Genomic DNA, 22,162 nt, shown 5'->3' on the forward strand with positions numbered 1-22,162 from the left:
GTGTTTTTTTTATTTTTTTAAAATTAGTAATTGAGAGATTGATTGGACAAGAAGTGAACAGTTATTAGAACATGAACAATAACTTTCTATACTAAGCACATCTGATAAAGAGAATGAATACAATAAAATAATATTTTCTAAATCAGGTCCCGTGAGTGTGAGTTTGCAGATGTGACAATGTAGACAAAGAGGAGAAAATGAGATGAAATCGATTTGAATCCAAGAAAGATATGGACGATACAGAGACGATACAGACAGCCAGCAGATTTAATTAAGTAGATGTGATTAATACTTCCAACATAAATATTATATCAATTTTGGAAGTTTCTTTATCTATAGCTATCAATTTCTTCCTTTATTTATATCTGACCAAGCGCGCATAATAACAGCTCAAAGCTATAGTATCTAGCTAAAAGATATTTTTATTTGTATATCAAATTATATAACAAAAGGGACCTGAACATTGTATTCGATCAAAGATACATTTCTATGTACAAATGGCAATGGGCGTTGCCAAATATGTTTATATATATAAACAAATGGATCCCACATTTTTGTCAGATTACATGAACGCTTTGCTTGGTATCTTTACGAATTTTTGTCCCAATGCTGTATAGATTTTTATACATACTAATCTGCTGATACAACCAAATAATTGCTTTCCAAGCAGATCTGAAATCCATTCAATGGAAGGGCAATGGGTGATTTGGTTTTCTGCACTGGTAAGCAGTTTTCTGGCGTATTTCTTATCAGAGTTAATCGGGAGAAGAAAGAAGAAAAGCAGGGCAAATCTTCCTCCTGGACCTCCTGCCTGGCCTATAGTGGGAAACATTCTCCAGCTGGGGAAAAAACCCAATGAATCTTTGTGGGCTCTTTCTCAGCAATACGGCCCACTCATGACTCTCTCTCTCGGCATGAAAACTGCAGTGGTTGTTTCCTCCTCTGAAATGGCAAAGGAGATCTTCAAAACCCACGACCAAAACTTTGCAGGACGGACTCTGATAGAAGCAGCAAAGGTTAATTCTCACCACGAATCTTCAATAGTGTTTGCTCAGTATGGAGATTACTGGCGGAAAGTGAGGCGAATTGCTGCCACAGAGCTCTTCACTCCCACCAAACTCCAAGTCCCGCAATATCTGAGAAGAGATCAAGTCTCTTAGACAATTCGGACGGTTTTCGAGCAGAGGGGAAAAAGTATGAATATTGCACATTTGGTGTTCTACGAGGGTCTCAATCTCATGAGCAACGCCATCTTCAGTAAGAAGTTGTTCGATCCCAACAATCTAGAGTCTGCAGAATTGAGGAACTCTTTTGCTGAATTGGCGAAGTTGGGCGGAAAACCCAACCTGGCCGACTTTTATCCATTTTTGAGGTTCCTGGATCCTCAGGGCGTGAGCCGTGATATGGCCGTCAGTCAAAGGAGATTACATAAGTGCTTAGATGTATTCATACAAGATTGGCTGGAGGCGAGGAGGAAAGGCGTGGGTCTTGTAAGGAAGCAAAGGTGTGCGGAAACGCTTCTTACGCTAATCTTGAGAGGACGGTTATGCAACTTTCTACTTAAATATTACTAAGATATCAAGAAATGCACAATAAAGCATAAACAAAATAGCAATGAACACATAACACAGTGATTATCGTGGTGAAACCCTTCTGGGAGAAAAACCCCACCCTCCAAAACTCGCACAATGTATTATCAAATCAAGTTGATTACAATACACTTGCAATGCAAGTTCTTACAGGAGCACATCACCACAACTCGAACTCAGAGAGACTCCTTCTAGCATCCAGTCTTGCAAAAAACTCAATTATCAAACTCCTCCCCAAGCCCTCCTTTTATAGTGATTTTACAACCTGGAAACCACTTGTGGTTTTACAAAACCATGGGCTTAACCACCATGCCACATGGTGCCCATTTTTGACATTTACATTTCCAAAATGGAAAAACAACCAGGTTAAAATAATAATCCCGTCCATAATTTTGTCCCCTAGCTTACACCCTCTTAAAAGTCACAAAATGAGTCATTAAGGCTCTAAAAATGGCCCATCTATATTCTACTATGGACAAGGCTCATTTTTAACAACTCACTAACCATTTTCCAATGCATAAACATGTGGAAAACTACCTCAAACAAATTCTGGAATTTTCCAGAAAAAGACTGCAAGGTTGAGACACATGTTTCTCAACATTCTCCCACTTGTCAAACACCTTGCAAGAGTCAGGGGATCCAAAATATCATGGACTTAATTGCTAGGGGCCGAGAGGCCCATAGACTCTGAACACCATCTGAATTTCTCTGTGCTCATGGGCTTAGTTAATGCATCAGCAACATTCACCAAAGTTTCTACCTTTTTCAGCTTCACCTTGCCATCCTCAATCATGTCTCTCACAAAATGATATTGTACATCAATGTGCTTGGTCCTGGCATGAAAAGTAGGGTTCTTCGCTAGGCAGATTGCACTCTGACTGTCACTGTAAATTGTCACTGCACCCTGTTTGAACTCTATATCTGAACACAATCTCTTTAGCCAGATGGCTTCCTTACAGGCATGAGTAGCTACCATATATTCTGCCTCAGTAGTGGACAAAGTGACCACAGCCTGTCGCTTGTTCATCCAACTGATTGCACCACCGAATAATGTAAACACATATGCACTGGCGGATCTTCTTCTATCAACATCACCGGCCCAGTCTGAATCCACATAGCCTCGAATATCTAAGGAATGCTCATTTCCTATTCCATGAAAACATATCGAGTACTCTGAAGTACCCCTCAAGTATCTGAAAACTCTTTTTACTACACCCCAATGTGCTCTTCCTGGATTAGATATATAACGAGAAAGAACTCCCACTGCTTGGGCAATGTCTGGTCTTGTACAGACCATAGCATACATCAAACTTCCAACAGCACTCTGATATGGTACTCGACTCATCTCTTCCATCTCCAATGGGGATGTAGGACACTGTGAACTAGAAAGCTTTGTTCCTATTGTAATAGGAACACTCAATGGTCTTGAATCCTGCATATTGAATCTTTTCAAAATAGTACCAACATACTTGCTCTGGCCTAGCCAAAGCTTTCTGTTTTGTCTATCTCTTACAATCTCCATTCCCAGAATGTGCCTAGCTGCACCAAGATCTTTCATTTCAAACTTTATCGAGAGATGAGATTTTAACTCTGCAATCAAACCTTTTCCTTTGCCAATAAACAACATGTCATCGACATACAGGGCAATGACCAAGAAACGATCACCATCAGATTTAAAATATATATAGTGATCAGATTTAGATCGCACAAATCCCAAACTCAACACATATGTATCAAACTTCCGGTACCACATCCTAGGACTCTGTTTTAAACCATACAAGGATTTCTTCAACTTACAGACCAAATGACTTTTACCTTTCATCACATAGTGCTCTGGCTGTGTCATGTAAATTTCTTCCTCCAAATCTCCATGAAGGAAAGCTGTTTTCACATCCATTTGCTCAATCTCTAGATCATAGGCTGCTGCAATAGAAAGTAAAAATCTAATAGATGTCATTTTGGCTACTGGAGAAAAAATCTCACCATAATCTACTCCCTCAACCTGAGAGTAACCTTTTGCAACCAAACGTGCTTTATACTTCTCAATGCTTCCATCTAAACCCATCTTCTTCTTGAACACCCATTTACAACCAACAGGCTTTCGTCCTTTAGGCAATGGTACAAGGTCCCATGTTTCATTCCTCTTAAGAGCTGCCATTTCTTCATCCATGGCTATTTTCCAAGACTCTGAATCATTCATACCAAGAGCCTCTTCTACAAATCTCGGTTCATCAATGTTAGTATTCAATGCAAATATACATCTCCAGTCATCAGGAGAATATCCATACCTTTCAGGTGGTTTCCTTTGTCTAGTAGACCTTCGAGCAAGATCTGGTTCAGGTTCAGCTTCAGGTTTTGCTTTAGGTACCTCTTCTTCCTCTAATGATTCAGAACTCATAGAGCTCTCCTTGACTTCTTGTCTTTCTAAGAGCCTCAATTCAACTTTCTCTGGTGTAGCAGGTAGTTGAATCACATCTTTCTTTTATTCTATTTGTTCTGGCTGCACTGTAACAGAAGAAGGCTTAGTTTCTCTAAAAATAACACTTCTTGAATAAAATACCTTTTGTTCAACAGGATTCCAAAGCTTGTATCCTTTTACACCATAATTGTATCCAATGAAAATACATTTAACAGCTTTATTGTCTAATTTTGTCTGCTTCTCCTTTGGCACATGAGCATATGCTTCGCAACCGAACACTCTTAGATGTCTAAGTGAAGGCTTGCAGCCCGACCACGCTTCCATTGGCATCTTATCAACAAGAGCTGATGTAGGAGACTTGTTTATCAGGTAGCAGGCAGTGGCTACAGCTTCAGCCCAGAACTTTTGTTCTAGTCTAGCTCCACTCAGCATACTCCTAGCCTTCTCCATCAAGGTCCTGTTCATTCTTTCTGCAACTCCATTCTGTTGTGGAGAATACAGAGTTGTCTTCTCTCTTTTAATACCACAATCTTTACAAAATGTGTCAAAATCATTGGAGCAAAATTCACCACCATTATCAGTTCTCAAACATTTTATTTTCTTTCCAGTCTGCAACTCAACCATTGCTTTAAATTCTTTGAAATGACCAAAAACTTCAGTTTTACTCCTAAGAAAATAAACCCATGTTCTTCTACTAAAATCATCAATGAAAGAAACATAATAAACTAATCTACCAATAGAAGGAACATCAACTGGACCAAATATATCTGAATGGATTAGATCCAAAATACATGAAGACTTATGAGAACTCGAGTAAAACTGACTGCGGTTTTGTTTACCATAGATACAATGCTCACAAAAATCAAATTCAAGATTGCAATCATTCAACCCATCAACAAGGTTCTTATTTTTCAAGGTCCATAGACCCTTCTCACCTATGTGACCAAGTCTCTGGTGCCATAACATGGTCTTCTCTGTAGGAAACTTTGATTCGGTAGACAGAGCACCCTTGGATACCCAAAAACCACGACCATCTGTTGAAAGAGAAACCCTCTCCTTTTCCAACTGAGTAGTCTTTTTCACAATCTTATCAGAAGTACTATTGTACTCAACTGTGCATGCATCAAGCTGGTACAGTGTACCCAATCTGCTTCCTCTTGCTATCACCATAGCACATCTTACCATTTTCACACCTGCTTCAGAAAATTGTACATGCACACCCGCATCTATTAGCTTGCTAATAGATAACAAATTCCTTGCTAGTCTTGGGATATGCAAGACACCATCAAATCTTCTAATTCTACCATCAGAAAATTTCACACAAATACTTCCATGACCAACAATATCAAGTACTGAGTTATCACCCAAATACACCTTACCACCATCAAAATATTCATACTTACTAAACCAGTTTCTATTAGGAGTCATGTGGAAAGATGCACTTGAGTCTATTAACCATGCATTGTCACCTGCACGAGTGGCCAAGGCTGCGATGAACGCATCTCCATCTTCCTTCTCGGACTCAGAATCAGAATCTTGCTTCTTCTTCTTCTTTTTCTTCTCCTCTTTGCAATCCTTTCGGAAATGTCTGGGCTTTCCACAATTCCAGCAAATTACCTTGGACTTACCAGGAGATTTTGATCTCCCCTTATTCTTGGACTTAGAATGGCCATTCTGCTTTTCATTCTTGCCTCTTTCTTTTGGTCTTCCTCGAACACTCAAATCCTCTTTGGCATTCAGAGAGACCTTCATTCTCATCTCTTCAGAAAGTAGAGAACCGACAACATCCTCCATCTTCAAGATGACAGCAGTGCTCCCTATGGCCATCACAAGGCTGTCCCATGAGTCTAGCAACGAACATAGCAGGATTTGGCACCTTTCTTCTTCATCCATTGGCACCCCAATAGAGGTCAACTGAGTTACCAACATATTAAAGCTTTCCAGAGGCTCATAAATTCATCCACCTTCTTCCATTCTCAAAGAATACAATTTCTTCCTTAAGAAGATCTTGTTCACAAGTGATTTCGCTTGGTAGATCTCACTTAGCTTCTTCCAAAGCTTCTTTGCAGTAGATTCTTGATGGACATTTATCAGAATAGAGTCTACAAGACACAATCTGATGAGACCTTTATCTTTTCTATCAGTCACATCATATTGTGTGGCTAAAGTCAGATCTGCGGGCCTATGCTTATTCTCATCAATCGCATCCCATAGATCTCGATCAATCAACAGATCTTCCATCTTTAGCTTCCATATCTCAAAGTTTGTGCCAGAAAACTTCTCTACATCAATCCTCCCTGAAATGCTTGCCATCTTTTCAATCCTACAACACAGAAATGAAATACTCTGCACAAGCTTCCACTCAAACCTTGATTAGCTCAAAAAACCCTGTACCCAACAAATAGAACCAAAATTGGCCAGGCTCTGATACCACTTGTAAGGAAGCAAAGGTGTGCGGAAACACTTCCTACGCTAATCTTGAGAGGACGGTTATGCAACTTTCAACTTAAATATTACTAAGATATCAAGAAATGCACAATAAAGCATAAACAAAATAGCAATGAACACATAACACAGTGATTACCGTAGGGAAACCCTTCTGGGAGAAAAACCCCACCCTCCAAAACTCGCACAATGTATTATCAAATCAAGCTGATTACAATACACTTCCAATGCAAGTTCTTACAGGAGCGCATCACCACAACTCAAACTCAGAGAGACTCCTTCTAGCATCAAGTCTTGCAAAAAACTCAATTATCAAACTCCTCCCCAAGCCCTCCTTTTATAGTGATTTTACAACCTAGAAACCACTTGTGGTTTTACAAAACCATGGGCTTAACCACCATGCCACATAGTGCCCATTTTTGACATTTACATTTCCAAAATGGAAAAACAACCAGGTTAAAATAGTAATCCCGTCCATAATTTTGTCCCCTAGCTTACACCCTCTTAAAAGTCACAAAATGAGTCATTAAGGCTCTAAAAATGGCCCATCTATATTCTACTATGGACAAGGCTCATTTTTAACAACTCACTAACCATTTTCCAATGCATAAACATGTGGAAAACTACCTCAAACAAATTCTGGAATTTTCCAGAAAAAGACTGCAAGGTTGAGACACATGTTTCTCAATAGGTCTTCCCAAGGAAAAGGACTTTCTCGACATTCTGCTTGATTCGACTGGCAATGATTTCACTCTAGAAAATATCAGGGCTCTAATTATCGTAAGTATCGTGACTAATTAAAGAGAAAATTTGCAGTTAGATTGAATATTTTCAGGCTTGATTATGTGAAATTTTTTATATCATGTAGGAACTTTTGTCTGGTGGTAGTGACACTACTGCCGCAACAATAGAATGGGCCATGGTGGAGCTCATTGCCAATCCTCATGTAATGAAACAAGCACAAAAAGAATTAGAAGAGATAATTGGTTTCAATCGAAGAGTGGAAGAATCTGATATAGAGCAGATAACTCATGTGAGGTGGCAGGATATATGATACCCAAGCACACAATGGTGATTGTGAATGTGTGGGCAATTGGAAGAGATCCTGAGTTTTGGAAGGAACCTTTAAAATTTATGCCAGAGAGGTTTTTAACGGAGAGAATAGTAAGATGAAGTATAAGGGACAAGATTTTGAGTTGATACCATTTGGAGCTGGAAGAAGAATATGCTTAGGACTTCCTTTGGCTCATCAAATGGTTCATTTTACTATTGCTTCTTTAATCCACTCCTTTAATTGGGCTCTTCCAATGGGGATGAATTGTGAGAAAATAGATATGAGTGATGCTTTTGGAATGGTATTAAAGAAGGCTATAGAATTGCATGCAATCCCCACTCCAAGATTACCGAGTCATCTATATTAAAATAGTATGTTAGAAATAAGGTTCAAAGAATTTTATGATGAGATTTGGGTGATGTAGAAACTACTTACTAGGTCTCTTACCAAATTTGATGTAAGTTTATGTTATGTGATATTATGAATCATTAGATCAATATTATGAAAGTGTGTAATGCTTCATGCCTATTTGCCTCGTATGCTTGTTTGGATTTCTTTTGGTACTTATTGATGATTTTTTGTATTATCATCAATATATTTTATAAATTTAATATTTTGTATTGAAATCATGGTGCTTGACTATGTATTATGGGATGTAAACATAGTTATATATTTTAACTACATATGGTACTGTTTTGGCTTCACTATTCACTATATTTATTATGTGCGATTATGATGATGGTATCCTATTTAACATTATGATTGGTATGCTTATTGATTTTTGAATCTATGATATCTAAATTATATTAGCTTTAGATGATTTCAATTGTAGCAATTAATTGATATTGTTTTGTTGATTTATTATATCATGTTGGATGTTTATGTTGTGCTTAAGATAAATTTGTGATATGCCTAATGTTTTATTGAGTGAAATGGATAATTTGGGTAAAAATGGTGTGTTCACATTCCCTTGTCTCACTTGATTTGAGTTACAAGGTATATCATGTGTACCTGTATGAAATCATGATTTGAATCAATATTGATTATATATCCTTGTGTTATGGATAAACCCATGGGTGAACTCACAATGTTGGTTCTCAGCCTTTCATACATCCTGACTTTTGCTGAAATCATACATTTTTTAGAAAATATAATGATTTAAGCCTTAAGAGGTCCCATTTGAGGTGATTAATTGAAGAGAGTTAGATCAAAGGCTCTTAGATCAAAATTTCTTGGATAGAACCTCTCTACTTCTAAATCATACTTGCAATGGAGTCTCATTTGCATCTATCAAATGCTGATAAAAAACCAAATTTACATTAGCTTTTGGGGGGTCAAATGAATTCATTTACAAGTTTTGTTTTTTTAAGTATTTAGCCCTTATTATTAGCTTTCCAAATAGTTTAATTTTTCATATATTTAATTTCATTAATATATTTTTATTTTATTTCTTATGAATGTAAGGTTTTCACTGAACATGAACTTCTTTGTTCAATGCTTATGGAAAAATAGTAAACGTCACCCAAAAAATTTTAAAAAATATTTACGAACTAGGTATTGGATTTCTCTTTCCTACAAAGAAAAAAAAAGATTTTTTGTTACATATACAATTTATGTAATATCAAATGGACATATGTCAAAATTACAGTTAACTCAGCTTCAAATCTTAATAAAATATGAAATATTGAAGATAATGTTACAAAACCAATTGCAAATACTAGATATGGATGTTACAAAATGAAATTTGAAAGAAACACGTTCATATCTATTATCGAAAAAATTTATGCTATACAGAGTGAGTATCACTCTTTAAAAATGTTGTTTTTTGAAAAAAACTAGTTTTTGAGGGAGATAGAAAAATAGAAAAAAATTGATTCCAAAAATTATCAAAAAAAAATATTCAGAGTCTACATAAAAAATGACACAAATCAGTAGTGGACATCATCTACAAATTCCTTACGGTTTAGAAGTAATAGGTGTCTGAATTTAAAGTTTTTTTTGAAAATGAATATTGCAGTGTCAAAGTTGGCAAAAAATTGTAACCCACTATTGTGGGTTCACCCCCATAAAGTTTATGTTTCTTTGGAATTTTCTATTTCTCTTTTTTTTTCTGTTGTATTTTTAAGTTTTTATAATGCTTTATTTGGATTGTTTGCTAATATCCTATATGCTTAAATTGGACATTATTTTTTATTGCCTTCTTATCTTATACATTTTTAATATTATGAATGTAGACACTTAAAAGCATTCACCCTTGACAACAGTCAATTTTATCCTCTTCGAACATCAATTAAATAAGGCTAACTATTTAATTGACCTTTGCATTCATCTTCTAGCTATTAATTATCAAAATCATTTATTTTAATTAATTTATCATTTTACCCATTTTTCCTATAATTCAACCTTTAAAACAAATTGATATTTATTTAATTTTTATGCATATGAGCCTGTAATAATTAAATAAAGATAAAATATTTATTTAATTCCTAATATCCCCCCTCAATAATTATATACTAAAACAAACTAATTATCTATTTAATTTGTTTACACATTTCTAAGCATGTTTAAGCCATTATGTTCACTTGTCATGTCCATCCCACGTATCTAAAAATCCTCTTATCAAATCTTAATTATCCATTTATCCTATAAGATCCACACCCTCTATTTTGCACATGTTTCAAAGCTCTCACTTGTCAAATCCCACATCCCCATCTAAATCTTCTTGGTCTTTGTCCTTCCCAATTGCATCAATAATATAGGGTGTCACTTGGAGTCTCCTCCTTTGATATCTTAATCAGCCTCAATTATTAATTTTGCGGATCAATATCAACCGTTGATTGATTATCCTCTTAATCTATAAATCAAAACTCTTCACAAGTAATTGGAGGAAGGTCTCATGAAATCAAAGACATGTTACTAATTTCAAGATCAACCCTCATATAATCACTTAATCAATCACACAACTTGAGAACAACCATACGCATTCTTGTGTGTAGAACAAGAGGTTTTGAGATATATTTTACAAGCCTTATCAACTTGGGCATATTAGTCATTGAAACTTAATTAGGGTTACATTTGGTTCAAGCAATTTGAAGACTCATATTCTTGATTTTAAGTCTTTTTTTCTTCATGTTCATTTTTTGGCAAGTTGTCCCAAATCTAGTCATGTTTTAGTGTTTTTATGAGTTTTAAGTTTTCAAGTTTTGTTCCAATTTCATCCTCCAATATTTACCACCTTTTATTAAATGTATTAATGTTTCTTCCACCCCACAACACATTCTCTAATGACTTGAGTATGACTTGGCCTCATGAGACTTATCTCATTTTTCAAGTTTCATTACTATAAATACTAACATTTATTTTCTCTTTGTGTAGGCATATCTCATCTTTGAACTAATTTCTATAATTTTCTATATTATGCATTTTGATGTGTCTAGAAGTCTTTGTCTCAGCATCGTGTCCTTCTAAGTCACCACATGTATTCCACATTTTTATCTAGATTTTAAATTTCATCATTTCCATAGGTTGAAAAATGGCAATAACTAAAACTCTCGTTCATTGTGTCCATATTCTTGTGTTGCATTTACTTTGCACTGTAATAATGCAACCTTTTATTGGCATATCTTGTTTAAGTAGAATCTCATCATTTTTGTAGGGATTAGTCATATAAATAACCATCTTTTGTATTTTAACCCTTACTTTTTGTAGCTAAATCATTATCAAAGACTCCTTTGAGAAAGTAGTACAAACATCTTTTGTTATAGATTCATTGTCAAAAGTTTCATCATATTCACTAATTTAGTTGCATATCTCAATTTTTAAAGGTAAATAAATAATTATATACTGTGATTGTGAGACAACTTGGTGTGTATTCTCTCTTACACTAAAAGGTAATCTTTCATATCAAAACACCAATTTTCTCTCTTTTTATCACTTTCAATATTAAAAGAGAATGTGTACATGGGAATGGTATACAAAAAAGGAGTCAAAAGTTGCCACTTTTTTTTCTAAAATTAGGTAAGCTTGAAATTGGATGAGTATTTTGAGATACATACACCCAAAAATATCCCATGTGCTTGATTTGGAGTGTTTGTCAATACCCTATGTGTTTGAATTGAAAAGTTATTTTATTTATTTCTCTCATAAAAATGTGTTATATTTTTTTAATATTATGAAAGTAGACACCTAAAATTATTCACATCTAACTACACTTAATTTTACCCTCTTTTAGCATCAAATAGACAAGTCTAAATATTTAATTAACATTCACAATCATCTTCTAATCATTAATAATTACAATTATTCATTTAATTTAACATTTAACCCATTCCTCAATAGTCCACCTTAATCAAATAATATGCATATATTTATTTAATTCATTTTTATGTGCAACTCCAATAACTAAATAAATACAAACTATTTATTGAATTTTTTTATTTTCCCCTCAATTAATTAGCTGACTAAAATTAATAAATTAGATAATTAATCCTCTTACACATTTCTAAGCATGTTTAATCCATGACATGTACTTCTCAAATCAATCTAACTTGTCCAAAAATCTTCTTAATAAACCTTGACCATCCATTTAAATAATATAAGATCTACACCCTCCATTTCACATGTGTGGTCCTCTCGCAAATGTGTGAGAGCTCTCACTTTTCAAATCCCATGTGTAACACCCACCCACTTAATTACTAATACAATATAAAAATTAATTGATTATAATACTCACTAAAATGAAATGAGTAAACATTTGCCTAAAATTTTTTATAATTTTTTTATAATTCTATAAATAACATAACAAGTAGAAAACACTTTACAATATTGAACATGATTACAAACCATGCTCGAAATGTGTGTGTGTGTGTGTGTGTGTGTGTGTGTGTGTGTGTGTGTGTGTGAGAGAGAGAGAGAGAGAGAGAGAGAGAGAGAGAGAGAGAGAGAGAGAGAGAGAGAGAGAGAGAGAGAGAGAGAGAGAGAGAGAGAGAGAGAGAGAGAGAGAGAGAGAGAGAGAGAGAGAGAGAGAGAGCAACATTGAGGTGATATCTGCCTTACCAACCCATCATAAAGGATCTAGAAATATGTATCAACATGTATAATGGAATCTAATGTACTACGCAAATTCTGGACAAACTAACATTCCTATACACTCTTGCAACATATGCCTTTATCACATATAGTATTGAAGAGAATGTAAAGCAATCCAAGAAATTAACTTATGGATATATAATCAATGATAGTTAGCATTTACAACATTAAATGTTTTGATCAACTCACTATTATATCTTAACATTCTAAAATAAGGATAAAATATTACCCAAAAGACAAAACCCATAGTAACATTAGTTTAATAATATATTCAACATAATATTATTTACTCAATAGTAAATTAGGAAGGCTACTCCATATCCACCATGTTCCCTAAATCCTCTCAGTACTAGATAATTTAGGAACCATAGATCTTACTTCCTCATTTGTTAAGTCTAGAACACTTCCCTACAATCCAATAAAAGGATAATATAGATTCACTCATATCCATAAGTGTACTTTTAGATAATGATATTAACCATTAAATTTGTGCAATTACATCATATAAATCAATTCACAATTTTTAATCTATAGATTGCATTAAACAAGAGAGATTATTAACTATCATATCTATTTTTTAAAAGTTAAAATCCTTTCATGATAAAACTTAGAAAGGATTTTATGAGAATCCCAAGCAAACAAAAATATTTCTCTACAATTCGGCCCACTCAAAGTTCTATTAGAACCTCAATTGACAAAATTTGAAAACATATCTCATCACCAACTCAATTTCACAAAGAGAGGGTATTTTTTGTCTTTTTGCATATGAAAAAATCTCTATAACTTTAATATAAAGGAAACTATAATCAACTACTTAATTCTCATAATTTTCCCCAATTTCAAGTGGATTTATTCATATGCAATAAGTAAGACCAAGGTAAGGCAGGCTGGGCACTGGGTTGGGTCACGGGTATACCATCGACGGAAGAAAATAAATAAAGAAAACGAAGTAGAATGTCATCTTAGACATTCAACATGTTATTCTTAGTAAGTTGAAATTTTTATATAGAAATGTATATGGTTCATTGATTGTGTTTTCTTTGAACTAAATAGGGGATGAGACTTTTAGTCAATAATTTAAATTCATGCGATCTATTTTTTATTCTCAAACTATTTTACCCTACTCACCAGATAAAAGACATCCAAAACTCACAAGTTATCACACACTTGGAAACCACTAATAGAAAGATAATTTTCTAAAAAAAAAATCCTACCTATGAGAAATGTAAGTAAATTTAAACTAGGTTAAATTTTAAATAATAATGAGAATTTAGTTCTTTAAGATATTAGATTAGTGAGAGATATCAAAAACATGTTTGAAATATATTATTATGATAGTTACAAGCATTCATTGACCTCATACTCTCACATATACATATACATATACATATATATACATACATATATTTACACATATATACATACACACACACATAGTATATATGTATATATGAACCTCACAAGTCAATAATCATCTACAAGCACACCACTGGTCATAAAGAAAGATCAAGCAAAGATAATTTTCTTAACACAACCTAAGAATTTTATATTTATTGCACCAAAGAATATGATTACAATGAAGGAATGAATCCTTATGAAAGGATGAAAGGAACCCTAGATGAAAAACCCTATTGCAAGATTAAATTAGCTAGTGATAATTGTCACAATCGTAATGAATGAGACAACTTAAGCTATTATTAGCCTAATTAAATAAAAAGAAAAGGTAATTACCTTTAGCTTAAGCAAAAAAGTAATTAAAGGACCTAATTAATGAATAATTAGATAAATTGTCCTAAAAACTTTAGCTCTCATATTTTAACTAATTCTTATCATTATCTAGTATAAATTAACTCATTTATTCTCTACATATCCCTCATCTTTCAATGTCAATTTAGTTCACAATGGTCACTTCCTAATGCAGTGCATCTTCTTTCTTGTTCCACTTCTACTTCAAAAATTGAAGCCTCTAAATTATATACCTTCAATATGGAGTGATAGATCAATTCTTTGTGATGTTTGAATTATTTAATTTAATTACTCCACTCCTAGAAGAAAAATTTGTCACTCTTCTCATTTCAATCTTTCATTTTTAAAAAGAAATTAAATCCCTAAATAAAACACAACACAAAGATTGCAACTCTAACTCCCAATCAACTGGGAATGCTTGAAAATAAAATCCAAAACAAAATATAGCTGGAGACACGCAATTGTTTCTTTCTATTAACTCAAAAAATAAACATTTACAAAATAACTTAACATTGATTACAAAATAATTGTTAGTAGCGATGGAGCTGCAACAACAAATTGTTTAGAGCTTCACTAAAATCCCTCACACACTGCTCATCTGGAGCTTCAACTATTTGAAGCTATCTACTACTCCCTACAAACGCACTCACTACTACTACAATCTCAAAACATTCATCTACTCAACTTAGAGCACAAATATTTTGCTACATACAAAATTAACTTACTATTGGAAGAACATTCTTTCTATTTGTCACATTTTTTCTACTTCAAAATTCTCCCTAAAGTTCAAATTCAAAACTACTCACTAGCAATAAATCTCTAGCAAAACAATTTAATTCTAATTGTTGCACGTTAGGGGCAAATTGGGAGATGAGATCCCAATATTTGCAAGCTACTTTTGATAGGTATTTGAACAAAAGTGTGCAGGGAGGCTTGGAGAAATAAATATTTCTAATAATCTCTCCATTTTTTTTTTTAATATATCTACCATCAAACTACCTTATAGTTTCTTGAGAGGTTTAAATCTATATATTTTTCACTTTGGTTGACTACTTCTATGACATAAACCTAAGAAAGGGATACAAGTCAACCAAGTTAGGTTTCCTAGCCAACATAACTAAAGCACTAAGATTATAAAATTGTTATTTAATTATGTAGATTCTTCATTGTTGGATCTCTCCTTAGAGGTTGCCACCTTTGGAGTGGAAAGTTTTGTGGTGGCACTAAAATGTTTGTTGTGGGTTTCGACGATTCCTTTGCCATTTTACAAGAGGAAACCACCACAATAATTTTTATGTCAAGAGAGAGTTATGACCAAGTTGTATTGTTGAAAAACATCATTCTTAAATGTATTTGAGTTGAAGTTGCATTAGGATGGATTTCCTCCTAATAAATCTTGATGCTCTATTGTTATGAGAATCACATAGATGTAATAGGTGCTACTACTAAGTGAATCATTCATACTCATGAGAGATGGGTTCAAATAAAATATGGGCGAATGTATTTGACTTAAAAACTATAAAATTGATTATGATGAAACAAGATTATTTTATACACTTTCAAAATTACCTCCTTTTAATCATTGGATAAGCTAAAAGATATCTATAAAATAATAACTTCAAAGAAACAAGTTTTTTTCTTTCCTTTAACAACATCAAAATTTTAAAAAAATTGATGAACATACCTATCAATGCTACTGAAATTGTTGAAATTAGAGAATTATGAATAGATTATCTCTATATCTAATTGATGAATATGAAAATCATTTAAATAGATAAAACATATGAACATACATGTCTCTATATGAGAGCTATATTTTCACATTGACAGATATTTAGCCCAATGCTAAATAAAAAATTCCCATCGGAATAAAAAATAGATGGTCCTTGTCATCCTTATCAAAGGTAATAATTATTCATAGATTATATCTTACGCATTTCTAAATTCAAATTTGGTTGGTACAGTCCATGACCTGTACCTCAATAATGTCTGAGAAAGATTGTGTCTTCATATTATTAAATGAGTATAACTTATGTTTTCAGGGAACACTAATTTCAGCGGTGTGATTCCCGAAAAACTACTAGATGCCAATTTATTGAAACTTACGTAATATGATAAGTTAATCAATTCTCGTTTTGTCAAATGCAACTTTTCTCATAAATTTTTGATACCAGTAATTGGGTGGTTTCAATTAATTTTATATGGTTGTAATGTAAATATGAAGGCAAGGACCATCTTTTATGAAAAATGGGGAATGTTGATTGTCGACCTATCCACTGATGATTTTGAAATACCATCTTTGGAATGGCAGTTTTGATTGTGAATCAAAATTTTCATCTTCAATTTTGTTTCTCTATTTATAATCTATTGTGAGGCTGATAGAAACTACTCATTACAGTTAAATAGCACAAATTTTCTTCAAATTATTCTTTTATTGTTGAATATCTAAAAGAAATTAAAGTATTAGTAGTATATTTTTCTCATAGATTACACACTTCATTATATGAAATTTTTCATAATTAATTATAATTTTTTAAGAAGATATATTGTGTATTTTTGGGGATCTATGAAATTGTTGGTATAATAAAAAAGTGTATAAAGTTTTTCTTATAACAAACTCTCATTCTTTTTTCATGTGAACAAACATACTTGGACCTTGTTGATTGATTATTAAGGCATTCCTTTTCAATGTAGATGTTTCTTTGCTACAAGTTATCTATCTTCAAGTTGTTCCCATGGCCCTTCCAAGTCCTATTATTGTTGATAGACAAACTCTCTTACCAAACATCTTACAGTATTCCAAGATGACTCATATTATTCAAATTCTTTTGATCCCTCCTCTCTTGTTTCATGGTATTTATAATTCCTATGCTATTCCTCTAGTTCTTGTTTACCAAACTAAATCTGCTTCTTACAAAAAAATGGTTGTTTCTAAGGAGCATGCTAGGATTAAGGATTCTTTTGTTGTTTCTCCAGTTGTTGTTTGCTAGACTAAATTTGCTTCAGAAAATGGTTGTTTCTAAGGTTCATGATGGGATTAAGGATTATTCTACTATTTATATTAATAAATTTGTTGTCCCTAATGATTTTATTCATCTCATTATATTTTTATTTCTCTACCTTCTTCAATTATTTCCTTTATTGGGGTTGTTAAAGAGGTTTCACCATCCCCTTCACCTGGATCTTTGTGTGTTGAAGACAAATCTAGTTGTACAATAGTAAAAAAAGGAAGAAATATGTAAAGTTGGTTAAGGATTTTTCTGATGCAGGAGCATCCCCAGTCAATAAGCAATCTTGCATCAACAAAAAATATATTTTTCTTTTCAATTGTTCTTGTTATGTGTTGCAGTCTTTGTGCTACTTTAAGAATTCTCTGGTAGTTGTTCCTTTTCTGTTGTAGATTGGATTTTTGGCTTCCAAGCTAGTTATTATTCCTAACTCCATATTTTTAGTTCATTTAGATTCTTTTCCCGCAAGTTATCGCTTATGGATTATATGTTTCTTGGTTCTCGAAGAAATTTTGAGCTTAATGGCTAGTTGGATATTTCTTCTTGTGCAGAGCGATTTCTTGGCTTGTGGATCTATTTGGCACCTTGTTTGATGTTCCTTGGCCCTTGGCCAACCTTCCTTGGTGGTCTTCACTTCCTTATTATCTTTGGTGAAGGAGATCTTCATGCTTGGGTCTGACCTATTTTACATGTTTAATTTTTCGTGTTTTGGAGAATGTGATCTTTTGTGGCCAATTCGGATGTGTTTTGGATGATATAAATACTTATGTAATTGATCTTATATAGAAGTAGAGATAAAGGTAGATAAGAAGAAATTTGATAATTTAGTTTCATTATCTATAATTTGGAGATCCGGATGATTGTAATCTGGAGTGTCTGATGTAATTAGTCCTGCATAAATGTTTTGAATTTCTGATGTTGGCAGATGATTTATGATGAATATATGATATTGTGAATCTCTGATTGCATTTTCTATGTTTTGTGTTTGTGCTTCCATTGTGTTACTCTTGTTGCATGATCCAAACTATTCTCTCTGAGGGCCCTCTAGAACATGGTTATGTTAGATGGTATCACAGCTGGTTGTGAGCCTTGAGGAATTTCTTTGGGTGAATAGATTGCCGATTTGAGGTAGGTTGCAAGTGTGTTCAATAGATCGCCAACGGAGAGGCAATTAAAACCTTGTGGTCAGATCACCAAGTTGAGGTAGTTGCACCAGAGAAAAGGGAGGAGATGTCACCGAGAAGGACCCTAGAAGGATAGAGAAGATGATGGAGGATTTCAAGAACAAAATGAGGAATGAGATCTGAAACGTGTTGGCTGGTTTGTGGAGGAATCTAGAATCAGAGGATAAATTTGAAGAGGTAGGAGAAGAGCTTGAGGCTGAAGAATTTGAGAGACTGGCAAATGAGGGTGAGGAAATATTTCTTAGAGTTGTGGCACAAGTAAGTAAAGTTCATAAAGTTGAGGTATCCAACTTTTTGGGTTCATTGAATACGAAAGACTTGATAGACTGAATTAGAGAGTTGGAGGACTACTTCGAGTTTGAAGATGTTAACGACTTGCAGATAGTTTGGCTAGCACAAACTAAGTTGAAAGGGACGTTGCTTTATGGTGGAAAGAATTGCAAAAAGATAGAGTGGAGACGGTGAGATGAAAATCACCTAGGGGAGGAAAATGGTCATGAGATTGAAGGATAAATTCATTCCAAGAGACTATGAGTTGGAGTTGTTCAAAAGGTTGCAAAACTTGAAGCAAAAAGACATGAGTTTGAAGGAGTATACTAAATAATTCTACAAGGTGATGACTAGATCCGGACATCAAGAGATGGATAGGGAGAAGGTGGCTAGATACGTAAATGGACTCTGATTTAACATATAGGATGAGATGAGTATGCTAAAGATTTCTATAGTTGAGGAGGCAAAAGATAAAGTGAAGAGAAGACAGTAGAATAACCCTAAGGGAAGAGATAGGTATGCAACGAATAGAGGGCAGACGAGTGGCAGTGTGGAGAAGTAGACTTTTGAAGAACCAAAATCTAAATGGAGTAAAGAACCAAAGCAAAAGACACAAAGGAAAGGAGGTAGAAGTAAGGAGTTCTTGGGGACATGTTTCAAGTGCATAGGGAAATAGACATAGAGATTATGAATGTCCTCAGAGTAATAAGGGAAAGGAAAGGAATTTTGTAGTATGTGAAGATATGGAAAATGGAGATGCAGGTGAGAACTTGATCGAACCAGAGCAAGAAGAATCCCTTATGTTTAGAAGAGTCTTGATGGAGCAGAGCAGTGAGGATACCAGACCTACTTAGAGAAACAATATTTTTCAGACTATTTTCAAATCAGGAGGTAAGTGTTGTAAGATTATTGTGGATAGTGGAAGTACCAATAATCGGGTATCAAAAGAGATGGTGAACAAACTTGGTTTGAAGAGGCTTAAGCATCCTTGTCCTTACAAGGTGGGATGGTTGAAAGCTGATCATTTGGTGGAGATGAAAGAGCAGTGTTGGGTGAACTTTAGTATTTGTCCTTCTAGAGATGAAGTCTTGTGTAATATCTTGCCTATGAGTTCTTGTCATGTTTTGTTGGGTAGACATTGCTAGTTTGATAAAGGAGCTATCTATGATTGTAGGAAGAACCTGATCACCTTTGAGAAGGATGGGTAGAAGTTAACTTTGGCTTCTTTGAAGAAGAAAGAAAAAGAAGTGAAGAACTTGAGTATTGTGAAGAATTGGAGTGTTGAGAAGAAGGTTACAGAGGTTATACCAGATATTGGCATGGATTTGAAGAAAGATCTAGCTAATAACAAGGTGTTATCAGATGACAAAAGGGATAGAATTATGGTGGCAGGTAAGATGGATTCTAGTGGAAAGAACAAGTCAAATTTGAAGAAGAAAGGGAATAGTGGTAAGAGGCAAAGTATAGGAATGAAACAAGTGAAGAGAGGAGAAGAGGATAACAGATTGGAAGATCTTTCTGAAGTTTCAAAAATGGCAAGAGGAAATAAGTTTGCAGACAAGGAAGACATTTGGATCAGAAGTTAGCATGGGGTCTACATCCTGAACCCTTTACGATTTTCATGAGTTGCCTCTCATGGAACATCTTTTTCTACCTGGGGTGTCTGATGCAGGAGCATCCATAGTCGATGAGCAATCTTGCATCAGTTAATTTTTTTTTTGCTTTTTAGTTGTTCTTGTTCTATGTTGCAGTCTTTGTGCTACTTCTAAAATTCTCCAATAGTTGTTCCTTTTCTATTGCGGATCATATTTTTGGCTTCTAGACTGGTTCTTCTTACTTACTCAATATTTTAAGTTCATTTGGATTCTTTTCCAAAAATTTATTGCTTCCGGATTATCTATTTCTTGGTTCTCAAATTAGTTTTGAGCTTAATGGATAGTTGGAGATTTCTGCTCACATGTGAGGAGAGATTTCTTGGCTTGTGGATCTATTTGGCACCTTGTTTGATGTTCCTTGGCCCTTGGCTGACCTTCCTTGGTGGTCCGCACTTTGTTATTGTCTTTGGTGAAGGGGATCTTCATGCTTGGGTCTGATCTATTTTACACGTTTCATTTTCCTATTTTGGAGAATGTGATCTTTTGTGGCCGACCCAAATATGTTTTGGATGATATAAATATTGATATAATTGATCTTTAGGTGATATAGAAGTAGAGATAGAGGTAGATAAGAAGAAATGTGATAATTTAGTTTCATGATCTATAATTTGGAGATCCGGATGATTGTAGTATGGAATGTATGATGTAACTGGTCATGCATGAATGTTTTAACTTGTGGATGTTGGGGGATGATTTGTGATGAATATATGATATTGTGGATGTCTTTGATTGCATTTTCTATGTTTTGTGTTTGTGCTTTTGTTGTGTTACTCTTGATGCATAATCCAGATTCTTCTCTTGGAGGGCCCTCCGGAACATGCCTACGTTAGTTTCTAATTTTGTTCAATTCTAACTTTAGTTACCTCTTGGGTAAGTTAGCTATTTCCTTTGTGACAAGGTTTGGGCCTTGTCAAAAACCCACTTAATTTAAATAAAAATTAATTTAATAAAAGTAAAAAATTTAAATGAATCATTAAATTATAATGTTATTTATTATTATTTTTAATTAGATAACCAAAAAAGGCATTTGAACCCAATTACAAGTAAAAAAATATAGTAGTTCAAAAGGGCAGAAATAGCAAAACTAGCCACTACCCGGGTATAAATAATAAAAGATAGTAGTTCAAAAGGATAGAAACAACAAAATTGGTCACTAGACTAGAGCTAAACCTACAAGAAGGAACTTAATAATTTATCAAAAAAGAAAACAAAAGACGAAACAAACTAGCAAATATGATTCCATTTTTTTATCAAATAATTCATAGGCTCCTCCCAAGGCCTTCCTAAATTCCACTTCCTTAGCAACCTCTTCTTTGACAGTGTTTAGTGTATGATGTTTATACTTAAAATTATTCTTTTTTAAAGAATATTCAACCATTTCAACTTGAATTACACAAGCTAGGTAATCTTCTTTATTTATACCCTTCTCTTCATCTTCTTCATCATTTCCCTCTTCATCACCTTCCTTTTCACTTTCCTTCTCTTTCTCATCACCTTCCTAACATGCTTCCTCAACATCTAGCTCCTCCTCTTCCCTATCATTCTTAAAGAAAAAATTCATCTCCCTGGCATCTACCTCTTCATACATGGGAGTTTTGTGACCCTCTTCATTAGCATTTTTCCTCCCTTCATTATCCTTTCCTGATCATTGATATCTCTTTTTAATTTTTTTTGTTGACACTAGCTTGGCTAACCTAGTCAACC

The 22,162-nt window shown here is 34.0% G+C and overlaps 2 protein-coding genes across 2 annotated transcripts in view; both read left to right on the forward strand.

The window, feature by feature from the left end:
* Positions 1 to 686: 686 nt before the first annotated feature.
* LOC131037724 (cytochrome P450 71B37-like) lies at positions 687 to 1,160 on the forward strand. Its single transcript, XM_057969907.2, has one exon. The coding sequence runs from the start codon at positions 687 to 689 to the stop codon at positions 1,158 to 1,160; it is 474 nt and encodes a 157-aa protein (XP_057825890.2).
* Positions 1,161 to 1,196: 36 nt separating this feature from the next.
* LOC131037723 (iridoid oxidase-like) overlaps positions 1,197 to 22,162 on the forward strand; it is a 32,747-nt gene continuing 11,781 nt past the window's right edge. The window contains exons 1-2 of the mRNA XM_059222211.1: positions 1,197 to 1,490; positions 7,322 to 7,486. Coding sequence (XP_059078194.1) covers positions 1,197 to 1,490; positions 7,322 to 7,486 — 459 coding nt within the window. The remainder of the gene's footprint in view (positions 1,491 to 7,321; positions 7,487 to 22,162) is intronic.

This window comes from Cryptomeria japonica, chromosome 6 (genome assembly GCF_030272615.1).
Source record: "Cryptomeria japonica chromosome 6, Sugi_1.0, whole genome shotgun sequence".
In the NCBI taxonomy this organism is placed as follows: domain Eukaryota; kingdom Viridiplantae; phylum Streptophyta; class Pinopsida; order Cupressales; family Cupressaceae; genus Cryptomeria; species Cryptomeria japonica.

What these genes read in the sequence shown, in the direction of transcription:
- LOC131037724 (XM_057969907.2), top strand. Translation starts at nt 687, where the DNA reads ATGGAAGGGCAATGGGTGATTTGGTTTTCTGCACTGGTAAGCAGTTTT.